This window comes from Delphinapterus leucas, chromosome 1 (assembly GCF_059928025.1).
Source record: "Delphinapterus leucas isolate spDelLeu-1000000601 "Yukka" chromosome 1, BTC_Dleu_Yukka2, whole genome shotgun sequence".
NCBI classification, from domain to species: Eukaryota; Metazoa; Chordata; class Mammalia; order Artiodactyla; family Monodontidae; genus Delphinapterus; species Delphinapterus leucas.
Genome location: NC_143129.1, coordinates 116,836,875 through 116,860,290, shown reverse-complemented (window position 1 = coordinate 116,860,290; position 23,416 = coordinate 116,836,875). Strand labels below are relative to the sequence as shown.

Genomic DNA, 23,416 nt, shown 5'->3' with positions numbered 1-23,416 from the left:
CAGTAGAGTTCTTTTTAATAAAAATCAAATTGCCTGAGTACTTTGATAGCAACAGTTTCCTGGTCACAATACCATATATAGAAATATTGCTCTAAGGACTAAAGAGTCTACTTTCTTTAAGGACTGTGTAACAGATAAACAGTTTTATTGAAGAAAAATGAATAAGTTTTAAATGTAGTATTTTCTGGCTCTTCATCTAGTGAAGATTACTTTCTTCTTCTTGATATAGTAATTTTGTTATAAAGCTTATACATTGCTTTAAATAAATTAATCTTCGTTTCTAATTAGAAATCTGGAATATCTGTATGAAACTTAAGCAACATTGGATATAAGTCTGGCTAGACATGTGTTAAAAACGAATATCGTGGGGCTGAAATGTTAGAATTAGCTTGCACTTTTGGCAAGAGAATGCCACGAGTGTAGTATTTTGGGGAGGTTAATATGTCAGAGATGAGTGATTGAAAGGAGTGACTGGAAGCAGAGAAAACAAGTTATTTTAGAAATCCACATTTTCACTAATAAAAATGAAACTCAAAGAATGAATAAATTTAGTAACTGACTGAACGTATTGCTGTTGTCTTTATATATGAACAACTAGGTCGTCGTTGGATAATTTACAAATATGATCCTATCATAAATATAATTATTTTCAAGTGTTTGATTCTACTTAGACCTTTATTAAAACTGAATACTTCAACATATATTTATTGAGTACGCAACTAGCACATGCATTGCATTTATGAATTCAAGTAATTCACAATTTGAGACATAAATTTATAAATAGCAAATTTTAACAAAATTATAAGATCATTGGAAACAGTGGAGAGAGCAGTTCATTTTTCTAGGACGTATGTGGGAAACTTCAGTGAAAATGTGACATTTTTGGTGAGCCTTGAGGATGAATAGAATTTATCCCAAGAGAGCAAGTCAAAGAATTCAGGAATTTTATGCACTTATGCCCATTCAGAGACAGTTCATCCTCTGTAGATGTTTATTGAAGACTGCAGACACCTGTTCAGGGTCTGTTTTGTATTAAGTCGGATGTTAATAAAGAAATTATTATTATATACACACATATTTATCAGAAAGCTACAATTTAAGAAGTTTGGTGTTGTAGATACTGTTACCTGTTTGTTTAGATTGATCTAATTTTATTATACAAAATAAAATGTACACAAATGAGCTGTTATTTGGCAAAATTCATTAGTCAATGTTTCCTCTGTGTGTGTGTGTTGTGTCCTAATTTGATTACATTATTATTCCTATTTATTCTATTTGTCATTATTGTCTCTATTTATTCTGTTTGTTAAACAGTAGGCACAAAATCTTGATTAAGACTTTTTTTAGATAGATTTAAAAAAATATCCTTCCTTCCTTTTTTCCCTCCTTCCTTCTTCCCTCCCTCCCTCCCTTCCTTTTTTCTTCCTTCTTTCTTTCCTTTATTTAAAGCTTCCAAAGAGAAAACCACACAAATTTCTCATCCTTTAATAAGTATCAGAAGGCAAGTACTCAGAATCATTGTTAAATGTCACAGGTTACTTTTTTCATGCAAATGGACAGTTTACTTTTAACCAAAGGAGCTGTTTCTAAGTGAGACCCCTAAATCAGGGATCAGGTAAGCAGTAGTCCACAGTGTTAAGTTTAAAAATTAACATGTCTCAGTCAACTAGAAGGATTCTTTTTCCTCTCAATTGAAATTTCTTGCTATGGCTGATTTTATATAATTTTAAATCTTATATAATTTTTTCAAATTTTAGAATGTTTGAAAATGTACTGCTGATACGCACTTGTCAGCAGGTTATGTTTGGTAAGCAATACTGACACACTAAATATAGTTTTATATTAGACTTTAGTCAGTGAGTTGGCAACATTGAGTTTTTTTAAGTGCTAGTTCAGATTTTTTTCGTTAAAATTTATGTGTTAAAATTTGTTTTGCAGGTGTTTTGTGATATCCCATACCAGCTTTCAGTGAAAAGTTAACTATTTATAAGGATTCATAAAATCTATACTAATCTGTATTAGCTTATTTCCTGGATAACACAACCTTTTCAACATATCATATTTGGAGAGTGGTTTGGCCTTCAGTTGTTTGTATAGGGTTGTACTACACGTTTAACTACTTTTCCTTTTTAAAAAATTTTTTTCAGCCTACTATCCATATGTAAAGCTTTATATTTAATGTTCTCATTAACGTGTATATTAATATTAAAACACTCTTAAACATAGCCTTTTAGGATGATATTGCAAGTCTTTAAAATCTTCATCTCTAGTTGAGATGAACAGTTTTGCTAAGAAAGGCTCAGTAATGTGCTGTTTTATATTAACAGGAAACAGAACAGCAGTAGTGGTTTGAATACACTGCAAACAGGAAGTTTGATACATGCATAGCTCTTGGCTTCTGTGTAAGAAGTTGTTGAGCTCCTTCTGGAAATATTTTCAGTTACTTTAAATTAAGTGTAAATACACATGAATGGCAGCTTATAGAGAACTACCCTGTAATCAGTATACAGGTACAACTGCTCTTCAGAAATTGGAAGGTTTTGCTAGCCGATTATTTCATAGACACTCCAAAGGTACTGCACATGATCAGAAAACAACTCTGGAAAATGACAGCCTTCATTTCTCTGAACATACTGCCTTATGGGACAGATCAAGTAAGTTTTTTTTTTTTTTATGATACACTGTAACTAGAAACTAAAATGCTAATTGGAATTTTAGAATCAAGCACAGAACTGTGTGTGTGGGGGGGTGTCTTTATGATTTGCCCAAGGATATTTTGCAAGGTAAAGTTGAAAAAAAATTACAAAAACTTGATTATAAGTTGAGCTGGATCACATAGCTCATCGTTTTGTTTTAAATGCGATTAGTTAAGTTGAATATCAGTGGGAAAATTTTCTACAAAATTCTTACATCATTTCTAGTGTGTTTTTTTTAATTAAAAAAAATTTTTTTGTTCTTAAGTGAAAGGCCTACATTTAAGAAAAATAATCATTTTATTTTAAAAAATATCTTGGATTTATAAGCCTTAATATTCAAAAGGGGCAAAAGGACTCTTGAATTTATAATTAAATTTTTGTTATGTTTGCCATATTTTATTTTTAAATGCATGTGTGAAAGTTACTTGAATTTAACAAGCAGGATTTATAATATGAAAGCATAGTATGATTATTCTATGTGAAATCTTATATTTATAACATTATAAATATCAGAATCTTTCATATGGGGGGGGAAAACTTGTTTATGCATGCATCACATTCTTTCCAGGCATGGTAAAATGTTTGGACTTAACTGCTTTGCTGAAATGATGATACGTAATGATTTTTTGTGACATGCACTTTTTAAAGGCTACATTTCACATATAAACAATACCAGTGCCCTCATTCCACATCTCACCTTGGACCCTCCCCAAGATATTTTTGTTATTCTGATTAAAGGAACAATATAATTACTCTTGGTACTTTTTAGTGTGTTTGATCACCAAATAGCACTGTTTTGCCTCTTTCTGTTTACATACTCCATAGCAGTTAAGGAAGAAAACTCAGCTAAAAGAAAAGCAACAAAAAACCAAGAATGGCTTACAAAATTGACTATTTTGTTTATATAGTACCTTCATAGTTCTGCAGAGGTTTATTTGAATTTTTTTTTTATTGCATTAGAATTTTTTACCTTCCTCAAGCTATTTTAGGGAGAAAGTAAAGAACATATATTTGTACAATTTTTTTTTTTACTTTATAGGTTTTGATTATTTATAATTAATCCTTACTATATAGCAAGTTGATGCATGAGGAATCTCAAATATCTTCAAGGTAATGAACTGTTGAGTATTGAAATAATAGTATATTATTAAAATTTACCATGCAACAAAAGTTTTTTATTCATTTTACTTGCCCTATTCTGTTAAATTGCAGTCTCCTAAGCCCTTTTGGAAATCATTTTTATGCATTTCAAGGACTTTTAATTAAACATTCAGTGAGGAATGAGGACAGTACTGAATTAGTACACTAATCCCTGTTTCTACAAATAGTGGATGTTTAGTGAATGTATCTCAAATGGATGAATATCATGGGCTTTTAATATTTAAAAGTTATGTTTGAATTATACTCTCACCATTTTTAAATGTGTGGGGCTTGTAACATTTTCTGAGACACATTTTAAAATCTAGCAATTGAAGATAATATCATGAGCTGTGATTTCTTTTGGAAAAAACAGACTGATAAAATGCTGTTAACATTTTTCTTTATGGTGATGCCACAAAATAAAATAAATAGAATCATAGTGCACAGTGAAATTAGGTGCAAACCTTGTAGCCGTTCAAATGATAGGTATGATATAAGAAATGCTTAAAGAGTAACTGAATGTTCATGAATCAAGCATTCTTTCACTTTCTCTTTCATATCCTCAAATATAGAAATAGACACAATAATTTTTTATATGTAGTGATGAGAATGGTAAGCATGGTGTTCTAGTTTCTTATTATGGAATGTGTTGATATAGAGGAGAAAATATGGATACAACAGAAACAGAGGAATCCTTTTGTATCAAAATTCCAAGGTTTATTTTCATGATGAAAACACAGATTTTTATTCATTTATAGTGTGAGTTATGGAAAGAGTTTTGACAGTATGAAGTTCTCATACAAACCACATTCTTCAAAGCTACTTAAAGCAGTTTACTTGCATGACTTGTTTGACAAGGAAAAGGAATGTAATATCTCCTGATGATAAGCTCTCTGAGTATGCTTGTTCCAAAAGTGTGATTTAAGAAATCAGCTAAGCACAGAAACTACATGTAATTTTATAAAAAGTAGGTTTGTGAACTACTGAGTAAAGATTAATTACCAATCTAGGCATGTATGAAATGTAAGAATTTTAATCCAAGTTTCTTTATTCTCCAGTGACATTAAATATAGGAAGAAATACAAAATAAAGGCCACACAGTGCTTTCCAGGTGGCTTAAATGTTTTATCTTTTACTACTAAATTAAGTAATAGGAATTCCTGTTTGATAACATAAATATTTAACAGCTGATTCCATGCACATATAAGTACTTGAAGCTCACAACAAAAACATGAAGGAATTCTTTTTATTCTGACTCAGAATGAATGGGAGTATTGACATTCATTGAGTTCTCTTTCTAGCCAATTTATTTTGGTTCGCTTTTAAATCTTTCTTTGATCATAAATGGTGTGTTGAGTTATATAGTGCTGAACTTAATGGAAGTTTTGCATATTTTAAATCTTGGACTTTATAAATTCAATGTCTAATTACAATATTTTAAGGACTGAATAGACAAATACCATCAAATGCTTTACCTATTCTCCTTTCCCATGAATTGACAGGCTATTTCTGTGGCAGATACAAATCCATATTAGTGAAGCTTAGATTGAAATACTATATTGAACAAATGAACAATTTTGAATATGGATTTTTTTAGGTAGAATCAGAGCTAAAGTGGTTGTAATAAACCACTTTATCTAGTTAGTTTTACCTTTCCAAAACTCATACAGTCTTTAAGGCAGTACACTCCCATGCTTATTTCTTAGTCCACTAAATCTGTATCATTGTAAATTCTAAGCTAAAAGACCGCCTACATTATCTTTTCTTTTCTTTTTTTTTTTTTTTTTTCGGTACGCGGGCCTCTCACTGTTGTGCCCTCTCCTGTTGCAGAGCACAGGCTCCGGACGTGCAGGCTCAGCGGCCATGGCTCACGGGCCCGGCTGCTCTGCGGCATGTGGTATCTTCCCGGACCGGGGCACGAACTCGTGTCCCCTGCATCGGCAGGCGGACTCTCAACCACTGCACTACCAGGGAAGCCCTTATCTTTTCTTAAAAAAATTTTATTGGAGTATAGTTGATTTACAATGTTGTGTTAGTTTCAAGTGTACAGCAAAGTGAATCAGTTATACATATATCCACTCTAAGAATCAATATCGTGAAAATGACTATACTACCCAAAACAATCTGCAGGTTCAATGCAATCCTTATCAAATTACCATTGGCATTTTTCACAGAATTAGAACAAAAAACTTTACAATTTGAATGGAAACACAAAAGACCACGAATAGCCAAAGCAATCTTAAGAAAGAAAAACGGAGCTGGAGGAATCAGCCTCCCTGACGTCAGACTATACTACAAAGTTACGGTCATCAAAACAGTATGGTACTGGCACAAAAACAGAAATATAGATCAGTGGAATAAGATAGAAAGTGCAGAGATAAACCCACACACCTATGGTCACCTAATCTATGACAAAGGAGTCAAGAGTATACAATGGAGAGCCTAAAGAATTTTAACTAGCATAATACAGGAAAAGTTAACTTGCTTATTCTACTACAGGGAAATGTATTTAGCTACTATACATCTTCTGTTGGAGCTGGACACTTAGTTAGAATTAGCACTTCAGGACCTTATTTTTAATTGAAGGGTAGTTGATTTACAATATTTTTATGTTAATTTCAGCTGTACAGCATAGTGATTCAATATTTTTGCAGATTCTATTCCATTATAAGCTTATTTCAAGATAATGGATATAATTCCCTGTGCTATACTTTAAATCCTTGTGGCTTATCTACTTTATATATAGTAGTCTGTATTGGGTTGGCCAAAAAGTTTGTTCGGGTTTTTCCATAAGCTCTTACAAAAAAACCAGAATGAACTTTTTGGCCAACCCAATATATGTTAATCCCATATTCCTAATTTTTCCTCCACCCCTTCCCTCTCCCCTTTGGTAACCACCAGTTTGTTTTCTGTGTCTATGAGTCTGTTTCTGTTTCCATCTGAGTCAGACTTGTCTTTCTCTAAGCATAATATTCTTTAGGTCCATCCATGTTGCTTCAAATTGCAGTATTTTATTCTTTTTTATGGCTGAGTATTATTGTGTGTGTGTGTATATATATATATATATATATATATATATATATATATACACCACATCTTCTTAACCCAGTTGTCTGTTGATGGACATTTGGGTTGCTTCTATGTCTTGGTTATTGTAAATAGTGCTTCTATGAATGTTGGGGTGCATGTATCTTTTCGAATTATTGTTTTCACTTTTTCTGGATATACACCCAGGAGTGGAATTGCTGGATCATATGGTAGTTCAATTTTTAGTTTTTAGAGGAACTGCCATACTGTTCTCCATAGTGGCTGCCCCAAATTACATTCCCATCAACAGTTTATGAGACTTTCCTTTTCTCCACATCCTCTCCAACATTTGTTATTTGTAGATTTTTTGATGATAGCCATTTTGTCTGGTATGAGTTGATATCTCATTGTGGTTTTGATTTGCATTTCTCTTAATAATTAGTGATGAGAGCTAACACTTTTGGTCACTATGTGAACATGGCAATGAATAGTCAAGACAATGGAATCCCTTTATAACAACAGTGGTTATTTATGATGTTTCTTCTACCTGGAATTTCCTGTTCCTACTACTGCCAATGGTGAGATTTGCTCATACTTTAAGACTCTGCTCACATATTATCTTTGTAACAAAATCACCAAAGCATTCTTCTGTTCCTCTGTTATTTATCCTTTTTAGAATTCATGATCTCTTCCTGTGTTCTCATATCATACTCACTTCTATTACGTTTTATTTTATAGTATTAAAGTTGTATTACATTAGTCCTCAAGTTACCTCTCTCCCCTATTTGACTTTGAACTCCTTGAAGGCATAGAATTTGTCAATTTATTTTGGTATTGCCAGCATAGTTCTCAATACATGTTGAGTTGTTTGTTAGATTAACATTAAATATCACTACAGTCTTACACTAACAAGCTTTCTCTCAATTTGTTCTATTATGATCTTTGCAATTTATTTTAAAGGCCTGTGGCCATTAACCAAAAACAGTGAAATGCTGACCTGACCCTGGTAAATAAATATCACATTTCAGAGGCACTGAACTTTTCAGTGTTACCTGTACATTTTTATCATGATTGTTTATAAGAATTTGAGTAATCAGCAGCCTTTATAGTAAAACTAAGAAACCGGGATATTAAATGATTTGAAATTAGAAAATGTTTCCATGGAGTGTTTAACAGTGCCAAGTACTATATCAAGTGTAATAATGAGAAGCTTGTACTTGCTTGTGTTTTACAAGAATAGCCATACTACATAGTTAGAGAAGGAAGATTGAGTATATACTCTTGATAGTGTCTTGCTCAAGTGTGGTCCCAGTCTAGTAGCATTAGCATCATCTGGGAGCCTGTTAAAAAGGAAGACTTTCAGGCCCCATCTAGACCTACTGAGTCAGAATCTGCATTTTAACAAGATTACCCAGCTGATTCATATGCACATTAAAGTTTGAGAAGCCCTTTTTCCCTAATAACATTTTAATCTGATTACCAAATACTGTGTCTTCATTGGAGAAAATTTGTAAACCATAGAAAAGAACAAACAAAAAAGTAAAAATCACACATAGTCCCACCAAAAGATAATCACTATTAGCCTTGCTCTACATATAGTCTATTTTGTGCATAGATACACAAATTTCCACTGGCCCTTAACTTTGGATCTCTCCGTAGTGTTTCATAACATTTTTCCTTATTGTAAAGATTTGTTCTACAATATCTTTTAAGATGGCTGTTTTGTATTGTCTTAAGGATGCACCACAATTTAAACAGTCACTAGCCATCTAGATTTTTAATTTTTCGCTATCATATAAAAAAACCACTGTGATAAACATTCTTGTAGCTAAATCTCTGTGCATATCATTATTTTTATATTTTATAGGACAAATGTAGAGAACTGTTATAACCATTTTAAGCTTTTGTATTAAATAAATTGCATCCCAGGTATACACATAATATATTCTCTTGGAGTTAAATTTGTTTCGATATTCAGAGAAGACATGTTTAAATTCCCTCGTATAATTTTCTGGCACAAAAAGCATGCTTTACTTTCTTATTATTAGTGTTTATCAAAAATTTTCCACTTTTCAAAATTGGTCAATTATTAGAAGCAAATGGTCTGAGAGACTTGTTTTAGTTGTTGAATAGAGCATTATCTTTGGTAATCAACATACTATAATCTGCTTGGATTGGAGATTCAGTCATATTATAAAGTTTATCCTCTAAATCTGATTCTGCAATATAGTGGTGACTCATACCACTTCACTCCCACGTTTCCTGGGTGGAGTATTGTCATATACACTATCACATGAAACATTTATTTACTATCTGTCAGGCATTGTTCTAAGCACATTGCATATATTAGTTTATGTAATCCTTTAAAACCCCAGTAAGATGGATACTATTATTATTCACATCTTTCAGATAAAGAGACCAAAACACATTGAGGTAAAGTAATTTCCTCAAGGTAACATAACAAATAGATAAAATTTGAACCCAGGCAGTCTGGCTCCAAAGCCAACACTCTTTTTTATTTTTTTTTGCGGTACGCGGGCCTCTCACTGTTGTGGCCTCTCCCATTGCGGAGCACAGGCTCGGGACGCGCAGGCTCAGCGGCCATGGCTCACGGGCCCAGCCACTCTGCAGCATGTGGGATCTTCCCGGACCGGGGCACGAACCCGCGTCCCCTGCATCGGCAGGTGGACTCTCAACCACTGCGCCATCAGGGAAGCCCTCAAAGCCAACACTCTTAATCACCATTCTGTGAAATCTTTCTATATGTTTGTAAGAAAAACTGGGCTTTGGGTCCTATAGCAATGATTTCTGTCTGAGGTTTTCTGTTAGTTGCAGAGACCTAGTGCATATTATGAGGACCCAGAAGACTAACAGGCTGGTCAGAGAACTTTGAAAATAAAATGTCGTCCAAAAAGAGCTAGTAATTTGAAACTGGAAGGATGATGCATTTTCTGAGGGAGTGAATATTACTTGCAAGTCCCAAAACAATGGCTGATTTTAGCTCTGGGGTCTGGTTATGGTTGTATAACAAGTGTAGCCCACTAGGGATACATATTAGGTCTTGTCTTTGAAATATTCGAATTAATCACTGTACTCATCTGCTCAAATTAGCAGGACTTCTAAATGGCAGTTTTCTTGGGATCTTCTTCCAGTCCCCTTCAAGTATTGCTAAACTTCTGGGAGTTTACTCATTCCAGAGAAGCTAATCTTCTTTCCAAAGGTTGGATGAAGAAAGAGATGGGTATTTTGATTAGTATAGTGGCTAGTAATCTCATTTTCAGCTGCTATTGATTTTGCCAGTGCTACATAGTTTCACGGTTTAAACTGGTCCCAAAGAATTTGATGTATCCTTGCTCTTGATGCGATGCCACTGATACTTGTGGAGACTGGATTCTTAATGGAAGGATGTCTCCTTGTGGAGACACTGATTCTATTTTTCTTTTTTTTTAAATTTTGAGACACTGATTCTTTTTTTTTCATATTTTATTTAAATTTTATTATTTATTATTTTACAAAAATCATTAAGAAATCCTTGTACCCCTTCATTTAAAAATTTTTCTTTTTTTTTTTTAACATCTTTATTGGAGTATAATTGCTTTACAATGGTGTGTTAGTTTCTCCTTTATAACAAAGTCAATCATCTATACTTATACATATATGTATAAATATGCATTAATTTTTATTGGAGTATAGTTGATGAGACACTGATTCTTAATTGAGACACTGATTCTTAATGGGAGGATGATCCACCCTTTCCAGTGTTATACTCATTCAAAGCTTATGTCACAGATTTAGTTTCCGTAATTTATACTTACTTACTTAGTCATCCTGGCTTCATGCCAGGTTGAATGTGAGAAGGTGCTTTTGACTCATCCCCACACTGTACCAAAATTGGCCTTCCTTTCTTGAACATCTTTCCAGGGATAGCAAACTGGTTGTCTGTGACCCAGATGTAAATCACAGATATGTTTTATTTAGTTCTCATGATAATTTAAAATAATTGAGTGTGATACCATTATTTTATATGTAAATAAAAATATTGATTTTAAAACAAGATCTTTCATATTAATATCTGGACTTTCATATTATATTTTTAATAATTTTATTTTTTTTAATTTTTATTTTTTTGGTTTTGTTGGGTCTTCATTGCTGTGCACAGGCTTTCTCTAGTTGTGGCGAGCGGGGGCTACTCTTCATTGTGGTGCATGGGCTTCTCACTGCAGTGGCTTCTCTTGTGGAGCACGGGCTCTAGGCGTGCAGGCTTCAGTAGTTGCAGTATGCAGGCTTCAATAGTTGTGATACACAGGCTTAGCTGCTCCATGGCATCTGTGATCTTCCCGGACCAGGGATTGAACCCATGTCTCCTGCATTGGCAGGCGGATTCTTAACCACTGCACCACCAGGGAAGTCCCTGGACTTTCATATTCTTGAACCATTTGAAAAACTGATTTCAGTGGCCTCTTATTCCCATATGAGAACAAATGGGAATTTGCACTGAATAACTGTTCTCTTTAGCCAGGATTTATACTATCTCATTTGCTCTAGCCTTCACTGTTTCACTACTTCTGTTGTTTTACCTGCCTATCCTCGGTAGGCACTTGAATTTGACCTACAGAGCCCCTAATATGAGCCTAAATCACCAGACTCTCCTTTATTCTTCGATAAAGCTTATTTAGTGTGCCTTCTTACTCATGGGCCACAGATACTATCACTAAAATTGATAAGAAATTCTCGTAATTCTGAACCTTAGAAAGAATGGGGTCTAGGTTTTGATCCCTCCTTTTCAAATTCCTGTTTTATTTTTAATGCAGATCTACTTACCTCCTTCCCGTTTGTTAGCTCTCTTTATCATAGGGTATTGAGAGGAACAACCTTTACCAAGCTCCAAAGGGTTTTGTTAGATCATTCCCCCAAGGTAATAGATGCCTACCAGCCTTAGATTTACATAATTAAGTTGTCGGCTGAAGTGATTCTTCCCACAGCAAAGAAGATCTGCCTCAGATTGACTCTACTTATGTAGAGAAGCACTTGACAACTTTTTTAAAAAGAGAAATATAATTTACATGCCATAAGACTCACTCATTATAAGTGTACAATTCAGTGTTTATTAATAAACATATAGAGTTGTGCAGCCATCACTACAATTCAGTTTTAGAACATTTTCATCACCCCCAACAGTTCTTTTGTTCTCTTTTGCAATCAGTCCCCACCTCAGACAAACACGGATCTGTTTTCTATCCCTACAGATTTCCTTTTCTGGATATTTTATAAAAATGGAATCATATAATATATATATATAATCTATTGTTGCTGGCTTCTTGAACTTACAATAACGTTTTTGAGGTTCATCCATGTTATAGAACATATCAATAGTTGGCTCTATTTTATTGCTGAATTGTACTGTATTGTGTGGATGTAACATTTTTGTTTATCCATTCAGCAACTGATGAACATTAGGATTGTTTCCAGTTTTTGGTTTATTTGGATAATGTTGCTCTATCCGCATGCAAGACTGGGTGGACATATGCTTTCATTTCTCTTGAGTTGATGTCTAGGGGTAGAATAACTGGGTCATATGGTAAGTTTATGTTTATCTTTTTAAGAAATTTCCAAATTGTTTTCCTAAGTAGCTTAATATTTTATATTCCCATCAACAATGTAGGAGGGTTACAGTTTCTTCACATTCTTGTTAATACTTGGTATCATCAGTCTTTTTGATTTTAGCCATTCTGGTGTGTGTGAATTGGTATTTAATTGTGGCTTCAGTTTGCATTTCCCTAATGATTCATGATGTTGAGCATATTTTCATTTTCTTATAAACCATTCATGTATCTACTTTGGAAAAATGTATTTTCAAATCTGTTGCCCACTTTCTAAATTGAGGGGTTTTTTTCTTATTATTGTCAAGTCTTTAAAGTTCTTTATATATTCTGAACACAAGTTTACCAAATAAATAATTTGCAAATATTTTCTCCCCATTGGTGGCTTGTATTATCTTCTTAAATGATATCCTTGAAGAGCAAAAGTTTGTAATTTTAATGAAGTCCAGTTTATCATTTTTTCCCTTGATGGATTGTACTTTTGGTGCCAAATCTTAAGAAATCTTTATCTAACCCAAGGTAATGGAGATTTTTATTTTATGCTTTCATCTAAAAATTAATTTTTTGTGTTGTTTTGTGTGAGCTATGGAGTGGAGTTCTTTTTTTTAACTCATAGAAATATCCAATTTTTACTGCGCTGTTTGTTGAAAAGACTTTTCTTTCTCCATTAATCATCTTGGCACCTTTTGTCAAAAATCAATTGACCATAATTGTAGGGGTTCACTTCTGAATTCTCAATTTTGTTCCAGTGATCAATGTGTGTCTATTCTATGCCAATACCACATTGTCTTGGTTATTGTAACTTTTAAAAAAGTTTTGAAATCAAGTAGTGTAGGTCCTCGAACTTTGTTCTTTCCAAAATTGTTTTGGCTATTCTGGGTCCTTTACATTTCCATATAAATTTTAATCAGCCTGTCAGTTTCTAAAGAAAAGCCCACTGGGATTTTCATAGAGATTTCATTGAATCTATAGATTAATTTGTGGAGACTCTTCTATTAACAATATTGAGTCTTGAAGTCCATGAAAATGAAATAGCTTTCCATTTATTTTGATGTTCTTTAATTTCTCCGCAATGTTTTCTGTTTTTTTTTTTTGCTTTTTTTTTTTTTTTTAGTGAGTAAATCTTGTTAAAATGGATTCCTAAGTTTTTTTTTTTTTCTGTTAATACCATTGTGAATGGAGCTGTCCTTTTAATTTCATTTTTGGATTGCTTGTTCCTAGTATATTAAAATGTTATTGGTTTATATATATATTATATCCTATGATGTTGATAAACTTACTTATTAGTTCTTGTAGTTTCTTTATAGATTCCTTAGAATTTTATACATATAGAATCCTGTCATCTGCAAAAAAAGACAGTTTTATTTCTTTCTTATCAATTTATATGCCTTTAATATCTTTTTAAATATCTTTTTTCTTACCTCATTGCACTGGCTAGAACCTTTCATAAAAAGTTGCAAAGAAGTGGTGAGTATAGATATCCTTGCCTTATTTCCATTCTTAGGAAAAGCATTCCATCTTTCACCATTATATATAATGTAAGCTATAGGGTCCCCCTCTCCACCTCACCCCCAAACTCACCCTTTATCAGCTTGAGGAAGTTCCCTTCCAGTCCCAGTTTGTTGAGAGGTTTTATCACAGGTACTGGATTTTGTAGAATGCTTCTGCTACATATATTGAGATGTTTATGTCGTTTTGTCTTTTGTTCTATTAATATGGTGTATTCCATTAATTAATTTTCAATGTTGAACCAACCTTGCCTTCCTGGGATAAATCCTACATGGTCCTGGTGTATAATCCTTTTAATATACTGCTGAATTATGTTTGCTAATATTTTGATAAAGATTTTTATGTTGGAATGGATATTGATCTGTAATTTTCTTTTGATCTTTGTCAGTTTTGTCATCAGGCCTCATAGAATAAGTTGGGAAGTATTACATCCTTCTTTATATTCTAGAAAAGTTTGTGTCAGATTGGTATTATAATCTTTTAATGTTTCATAGAATTCCCCAGTGAAGCCATGTGGACCTGAGCTGCTCTTTGTGGGAAAAATTTTAATTACTGGCTTAATATTTTTGTTTGTTTGTAAGTCTTCTCAGATTTGTTATTTCTTCTTGAGTTAGTTTTGGTAATTTGTGTCTTTCTATGAACTTCTCCATTTCATCTAAGTTATATCATTTATGTAAAGTTGTTCATAGTATTCTCTTTTAATCCTTTTAATTTCTCTAGCATCAGTGGTTATGCCATCTTTTCATTCCTGATTTTGGTAATTAGTGTCTTCTCTGTTTTATTTTGTCTTAATTTTGGTCAGTCTAGCTAAAGGTTTATCAGTAAGACTTTTGGTCTCTTCATTTTCTCTATTGTTTTTATGTTCCATTTCATTGAATTCTGCTGTGACCTTTTTGGCTTTGGTTTAATTTGCTCTTCTTTCTAAGTTTCTTAAGGTGGAAACTTAAATTATTGATTTGAGACCTTTCTTTTTTTCTAATACATGTGTTTAAAGTTTTGAATTTCCCTCTAAGCTATGCTTTATCTATATCCCATAAATGTTGATTTCTTGTGGGGTTTTTTCCATTCAGTTCAAAATATTTTCTAATTCCCTTTGGGATTTCTTTGTGATCTAAATCCAGATATTAGGATTTCCAAAATTTCTCTCTGTTGTCGATTCCTACTTTAATTCTCCTATGATAAGAGTTCATTTTTTGAATGAATTTTCTATCCTTTCAAATTAATTTGAGATTTGTTATATTGCTTAGCATATGATTAGTATGGAGAATTTCCATGTGTACTTGAAAAGAATGTATATTCTGCTGATGTTAGATGCTGTGTTTTATAAATGTCATTTTAATGATATTATATTCAAGTTTTCTGTAATCTATTGATTTTCTTTTTTCCATGAATTATTGAGAATATTGAAATTTTCAACTATAATTTCTGAATTATTTAGTTCTTTCTTTAAAAAAATTTTTTTAAATTAATTTATTTATTTTTGGCTGTGTTGGGTCTTCATTGCTGTGTGTGGGCTTTCTCTAGTTGTGGCGAGTGGGGACTACTCTTCGTTGCAGTGTGTGGGCTTCTCATTGCAGTGGCTTCTCTTGTTGCAGAGTACGGGCTCTAGGTGCTATAGGGCTTTGGTAGTTGTGGCACGCAGGCTCTAGAGCACAGGCTCAGTAGTTGGTGGCACGCAGGCTTTGTTACTCCACGGCATGTGGGATCTTCCCAGACCAGGTATCGAACCATGTGCCCTGCATTGGCAGGCGGATTCTTAACCACTGTGCCACCAGGGAAGTCCCTAGTTCTTCCTTCAATTCTGTCATTTTTGTTTTAGCATTTTGGAGACTATTTTGTTCATTGCATATACATTTCTAATTGTTAAATCTCCCAGAAGTATTGACCCTTTTATCATTATGAAATTTCCTTTTTTTGACTTTAGTAATATTTCTTGTCTTAAAGTCTATTTTGTCTGATATTGATATAGGTATTCCACCTGTATTATGGTTACTGTTACATGGTATAACTTTTTCTCTCCTTTCCCTTCAACCTATTTTTATCTTCAAATCTAAAGTGTGGCCCTGTAGACAGCATATAGTTGGACCTTTTTTAATCTAGTCTGATAATTTCTGCCTTGTGATCTGTTTATTCACATTTAATGTAATTATTGATATGGTTGGCTTTACATCTTTGATTGTACTGTTTGTTTTCTATATATCCTAAGAGTTTTTGTATTGTTGTTCCTCTCTTCCTTCTTTGTGTTAAACATATATTTGTAGGATGCCATTTTAATTCCTCTTTGATTTTTAAACTACATTTTAAAAAGACATTTTCTTAATAGTTGATTTAAGGGTTAAAATATGCATTTTATCTTATCACAATCTACTTTTCTAGTAAAATATAGTGACTTTGATGCAATATAGTTCCATTTCTTCTCTAATTTTGTGTTATCATTTTCACATATTACCTTTATGTTTTTATAAACCTAGAAATGCAGTGTTACAATGATTGCTTCATACAATTTTAAGGTCTTTAAAGAAATTTTAAAAAGAAAGATAAATGTGTTTATATAGTCTTTTACTTCTATATTTATCATCTATACTCTTTATTTCTTCCTGTCAATTTGAGTATTGTCCAGTGTCTTTTCATCTGGAACAACTTCCTTAAGTATTTCTGCTCGAAGCACATATCCTCTGTTGTTGTTTATCTGAGAATGTTTTTATTTTACCTTTGTTTTTAGAGGATAGTGTTCCTGGATAGAGAATTGTGAAAAGGCTTGTTTCTTTTAGCACTTTGAATACATTATTCCACTGCCTTCCGGCCTCTCTTATTTTCGTGAAGAAGTCATCATTAATCATATTGCTTTTCCCCTGTACATGATTAGTCATTTTCTCTTGCTTCTCTCAATATTTTTTCTTTGTCTTTGTCTTTTAACAACTTGAATATGAGGTGTCTAGGTATGAATCTCTTTGTACTTATCATACTTGGCATTGGTTGAACTTAGATTGCAGGTTAACATTTTTCATCAGATTGGACATTTTCAACCATTATTTCTTCAAATATTTTTTCTTTGCCCTTTGTCTTTCTCCTCTCCTTCTAGGGTTCCTATTACATGTATGTTGATACCCTTGATATCCTACAGGCTTCTGAGGGTCTGTTCATTTTTTTCCTATCTTTTGTTCTCTGTATTCTTCAGACTGGATGATTTCTATTGATCTATCTTCAAGTTCACTGACTGAGTCTTTTGCCCTCCTCAAATCTGCTATTGGGCTTATGTAGTGAGTTTTAAAGTTTGGGTTATTGTACTTTCCAAGTCTATAATTTTTATATCTTGAATAGTTTCTCTTTCTATCATTATATTGAAATTCTCTTTGTTGTATCATTGCCATCATATTTTCCTTGAATTCTTTAAATACAATTTCCTTTTATTCTTTTGATATATTTCCAATAGTCTTGTCTGCTAAATCCTATATTTGGGACCATTCAGAGACATTTTCTATCGTTTTTCCTCATTATGGATTATATAATGTTTTTGTCAGAAATTTGACTTTTTAAAATAATATTTTGTAGCAGCTCTGCATTCTGATTATTTTTTCTTTCCTCAGGATTGTTTTTATTTATATTGTTTTGTTTTAATAACTTCCATGGCTTTAATCTATGGGCTGTATCCACCATGTTGTCTGGCTACTGATTTCTCTGTTAGGGATTACCCTGTGCCTGCATAGCTTAGTTACTATTCAGTGATTAATCAGAGTTTGTGCTCAAACACTCTGAGCCAGTCTGTGCTGATGGAGCTGTTTGTGGGTTGGAAAGCATATTCAATGTTCAGGCAGTTTTCAAGCCTGTACCAGCTTTAACTTTCCTTTGGGTCCTACAGAATAGCTTCCTTGTCAAGCTGGGATATGTGGAGAGCTTATTTAGGCCCTCTCTGCCTCTCTCATTTACATTTTCTATACTAAATTTTTTGCTAGACCATCAGTGTACTGCTCACCCCTACTACGGCCACAACTTCAGGTTAGCAAAGCTGGATACTTTCCCTGTTCATTTGCTACAGTTTGCTTTTTTTTTTTTTAATAGACGGTATCACTTGTATGGGGTTTTTTGGCTTCCTCTCCAAATCATGTCAGCCCTCTCTGGCAGTAAAGCTCCTGGTTGTCATGGAGCCCCACCCTGACAGAAGTACTGCACTGACTGAGCTGTGGGGGAACAGGAGCAGCACCAAGCAAGAATACCACAGACTCCCACTGTTCTCATGCAAAGTGTAGCAATTTTTCATGAATAAATGCTTCTCAGTTTGTTGTTTGTGATTACTAGATGTCCAGAACCATGAAGTCATTGTTTTTGATAATTTTGTCCAACTTCATAATTGTTTCTTGGAGAGAAGATTTGCTGACTTACTCATTCTTTCATCACCAGAAGTCCTGTGTCACCTGGCAACTTTTAAAATGGCATGTTCACTTGGTGACATTCCACTTAACAAGGAACCATTCTATAGATCCCTTGTACCATTTTGGTACAAATTTTGGGTCTCTGGGAATCAGAACAGTTGTTCACCATACCATCTACCTTGCTATACAATCTGTCATCTTAATCCTGTTTAATGTAAGGGATTTTACACTTCAACAATAATTGTCAGTAACTTTTTTGTGTACTCCCCTCTTTTGAAAATCACATAAGTGTCATCTGACACTGTTTGTGATACTGAATATAATGGAAGTTTATAAATAAGTTGTTTTACAATTCTCCTTTATAAATGAAGATATATAGTATTATATTTTGTCTCCTCCATAATAACAATGTTTAAATGGTTAACATTTGTGCTGCAGTATAGCTTTCTGGCTCATGAAAAATGAAAGCTATCAGCGATCTGGGCAATAAGATTCATCGCCAATAGTCACTAGCAACAGCACACAGCATTTTAATATCAGTGAGGTCCACGGCTAGCAGTAAGAGCTGGAGTAATTGAAAGACGTTTAGGTGCAATCATTCTGCTGTTTGTTCCTTGCCAGGTTCAACATGGGATTGTGTGAGTATTTGAAGAAAACAGCAATTTTTAAAATATCTTGGAAAGATGTAAAAATGGTAGATAAGTGCTTAAATTTAAGAAACGTGGTAATTTTTAAATCATGTGGCTCTAAAATAAAAAGGCATTTTATTTGTCTTGGTTGATTAAAGCTTTAGAAAAGCTACTCCTTGGTTACAAGTGAACCGATAATTCTGCTCTAATGTTGCCGTGGTAACAACTCATGCTGATATAATTGAGAACATCTTATACATCCTGGTTCGAACATTTTCTCCCTGCCATTTTGAGTTGTTCTAGTGGTATATGAAGAAGCCTAGGATAACTAGCTTGAAAGAAATTAAATCTAGTTATACACATCTTTGGCATTAATCTGATGTTTACTAGTGATATCTCGCACTGAGCAGTTATGCTTTGCTTCTAGGGGCTTCTCTTTTTAAAACAAAAGAAAGCTCTTTTCATTTTCTGTGTGCTGCATGCTCTAATGTATGTGTTTACACCATCGGTTCTTATACCTCTAGAGATTAGCATAACTCCCTTTGCTGTTGGATTGTTGTTTTGAGCAGTATGTTTTGGAAAGGTTGATTTTCATCATGAGTGGTAAGTATGCTCTCTGAGACTATGTAGGTTTGTATTTTTAAAAAAATATTTAACTATAAAAGCAAAAAAATGTTTTTTAGAGGGGCAGTTGTAAAGCCAGAACTACAGTGGATTACATTTTCTCTTGATGCTTTTGCTTTTAGAGATTATAGTAATTTGCTTTTTAAATCCATTAACAACTGTGAATAATTAATATCACTATTAATAGTCAATACCAGTAATCAGTTTCTAATCTATTTTATGGTGTGATTTATTGTATTCATTATATTCATTAATACATTGTTATTAATTGTGTTATAAATTAGTGAGTAAAAGACCCACTGTGGTAAAGGAGGAATTTTTTTAGTATCTGATCCTGAAGATAATTAAACTTTCCTTTTATTGGCTTTGTCTTTCTAATATTAATTTTTGTTAGCTTCTTTTTGGTTATATAAAAAATACTCAATTTTGCATAAGATGTTGCCAAAATTTTATTGATTTATTTGTTGCTTTTAACTATAATTCATTGAGAAATAGGAATTTAATGATGAAATAAATATATGCATTTTGGTTTTGGAGCCTTTGTTAAAATTTTTAGGAATAATTTTTTGGGAAATAATTTGTTAGAACAAGTACTTTTGTGATAGTTTCCTTTTTGTTTTTGTAAATATGATTTTTTCTAAACATTTCTAAAAATGTTTTTTGAGAAAATATACTACAGTATATACTGCAGTTTATCATAGGGTAAAAGCTGTTCACTTTAAGCCAAACCTGCAGCTAAAAATAGATATCCTGTTGTTAGAGGCAGAAATATTTGCTTAGAGCATAATTCATTAGCATCTTTTTGCTTAACTAAAAAAGAGGATGTTTATTAAGTTAACCTTTGAATCAGATACATGTTTAGGAAAAGTGTTATGGTTTTTCTCTTAAAGCAGTCTATAGTTTATACTTAAAAGATTTGGAATTGGAATTCAGAACCTGAGAGAGTTGGATTTTTGTGGTATAGTGGTAGAATTCCAGATAGATGAACATTTTCTTCCATAATTGGAGACCATCTTATTATTGCCAATAAACATTTTTTATCCTGCTGCTGTATAATATAAACCTCTTCAACACTGTTAGGTATTTATTTATAGAATGATATTAGACGTTAAAAGAACAATTTTGCATTTAATATATTAAAAATGATTTGTTATTGTTATTATCCTGTTATTCTTCTGTTAGATAGATCTTTCTGTTCGAGTGTTTTAAATTTGGGCTAATATTACAAAAGCAACATGTTAACATTTCTTAGGATTTCTTGGATATCAAAACTGAATATACCTGGTTATCACACTTAAAATACTGGATTTCTTTGAATACAGGCAGTGTGTTTTTTCTCCTTGAAAGTGTTCTAGAGGTTTTACAATTGGATATGTTGGTTTTAGCTGAAGAAAATTGTTACTGCTTCTCTATTGCTTTTTCTTTCAAGAAAGCTATGGATTATTCAGATAGTATTTGATATACTTGATCATATTGGTCTGCCCTTATAGCCTTTTTTAACCATAGGAATTATAGTAATGACAACTAAACATTCTGACTTTTTCAGGATTGTCCAATTTCAACTAATATTACTCATAAGTGGTTAAATGCCTCAGCCATTTCAAAATGTGGAAAATTTCAAATGAAGTGTGGTTTTATTTGTAAAAATGAGCAAATGCCAGACCTTTTTATCTAAGTCTTTAGCTATACATGTGATATTTATGTGTATGTGGTACTTTCCTAGTTAAAAAGCTATTTCTTTTCTCCTTCCTTGCCTATTAAATATCAGCTTTTGGGGGGAATAGTTTTCTCTGGAATCTATCTTTAGCCCTCTTTTAATGCTGCATTCTCTCTGAATGATCTCATCCAGTCCCACATCTTCAGTTGTTACCTGAATGTTCAGTGCAAAAGTGAATTTTCTCTTTCCATCCCAAATCTGCTCCTTTTTCATTCATCCTGATTTTTGTTAATGATCCCACTCGCCATGCAGGAACTTAAAACAGAAGCCTTGTAATCACTGAACTTGTTTCTTACTCCCCAGACATGCACTCAGCCATAAATTTCTATTGATTCTACATTAGAAATGTCTCAAAATCACTCAATTTTCTCCATTATCACTGACACTGAGAATGCTTTTGGATCAGGAATTCTGTATCTTTTCAATCCTTTTGCAGTAACAGCTTCACTGGTCTCAACTTCCAGTTTTATATCCCTCCAGACCATTTTCCATGCTGCCATTTTAAAACTGCAGATACGCCCATTTCTTAACCCAACGTGAAAACTTTCAGTTACTCCTTAGTGCCTCTCAAATAAAGGCTAAACTCCTTAGTGGGGCATATGAGAGCAGTGCCCTGCCTTTCTGGCTTTATTTGCTGCACCACTCATAAAATTCTGATCTAGTCATATTACACTACATATTGTTCCTTGCTCCCTTTCCATATTTATATCTTTTATTATAAAAATTCTGAAAACCAGCTATGCTTTTCAGTGCCTCCATTATTGACTCTGTAGAGTCAGATGACTCCTCTATACTCCCAAAGCAAACTTATAAACTATAACAATTATTTGTATTATACTGAAATGATATATTTGCATATCAGTTTCCAATCACCATCCTTTGAACTCCTTAAGTCAAGGATAGTGCAGTGTTCATCTCTGTGTTTCCAGTGGTTACCCTAGTGCCCCAAACACAGTAGTGAACTCATAAATTCTTGTGAAATAAATGAATGATTAAAACTTATCCATTTTTTATATAGTACAACACTTTTATTACATTATTGATGAAGAATATCAGTCATGTATTTTGATTTTTTTGGTTCATATGCTTATTGGAACATAACTAGCATCATTATATCAAAATCTCAAATGAAAACTCTGATTGGCCTTGTGGTAGTTGAGGGCAAATCTCTGAAAAAGATTTGCTATGCTTTGAATTACAGGAAAGTTACAGACTTGAGCAAAAGCATTTGAGTAATTCCCCTTTTTAGATCAATATTTTCTAAATTGAAAATTTAAGAACACAAAACTGGAAAAACAGTATATCAGTGGAATTAAGGAAGGGTACTTGCCTAGAAATGTATGTATCAGATTGAAGATCAGATGCCAAAGTTTAACAGTTTTATTTTGAGTAGTTTGCCTTCATGGAAAAGAAATAAAAATAATTTCACCCGTACTAACTTGGATGGATGAAGCTTTTAAGAAAGACTGTGGGAGAGATGAGTGGAAAACCCAACACTGCTGATTTCTTTCATTCTAAAACAATTAATAGTGGGACAACCAGAAATTTGTTAGTCTAATCAAGCTGAGAAAGTGGCTTTTCTTCTTCCAGATATAACAGGGCTCTTCCCTGATGTGACGGGCATCACAACTAGTGAGGAACCCTATAGTCCTGGCTCCATTCCCATTTTGGATTATTTAAATGATAATATAAATATGTATATATATATCAACTAAAAGATCTGAGAAGTTGATTCTAACATACCCAAATAGGAGGTGGAAGGATCCACCTTATTTGGGGGGAGCATTTGTAAAGTTTTGAAAGGCTTCTCATTGTTCATGAATGAATAAACAAGAAAAGTACCAATGTGGAGCCTATAAAAGAGATCATGCTCAAGGATAAGTTCACAGCCTTCAAGAGGAAGAGAATGAACTTATGTTTAGAAAATATTTATGAGGGAGGGTTTAAAATAGGAAATTATAGATAGCGTCTATGTGGAATTCTTAAAAATTTCAAGTGAACATGGACTCTATAAAATAAGACGTTAAAGATAAAAAGATGAAACAAGAGACTAGGATGAGAGGAGAGCTGGGCGAGAGGCAGGAATAGAAAAGAAGCAATAATG

General features: G+C 33.1%; 1 protein-coding gene across 4 annotated transcripts in view; it reads left to right on the top strand.

The window, feature by feature from the left end:
• The window catches only part of PRKACB (protein kinase cAMP-activated catalytic subunit beta), a 142,532-nt gene that overhangs the window by 60,555 nt on the left and 58,561 nt on the right, over nt 1–23,416 (top strand). The window contains exons 1-2 of one of the 4 annotated variants that reach the window (XM_022580980.3): nt 2,620–2,654; nt 3,736–3,806. The exons of 1 other annotated variant lie outside the window; for it this stretch is intronic. In XM_022580980.3, coding sequence (XP_022436688.1) covers nt 3,782–3,806 — 25 coding nt within the window. In that variant the 5' untranslated portion in view covers nt 2,620–2,654; nt 3,736–3,781. Of the gene's footprint in view, nt 1–223; nt 2,655–3,735; nt 3,807–23,416 lie in introns of those variants that run through there. 2 more of the 4 variants (XM_022580973.3, XM_089920378.1) reach the window with 2 other exon arrangements.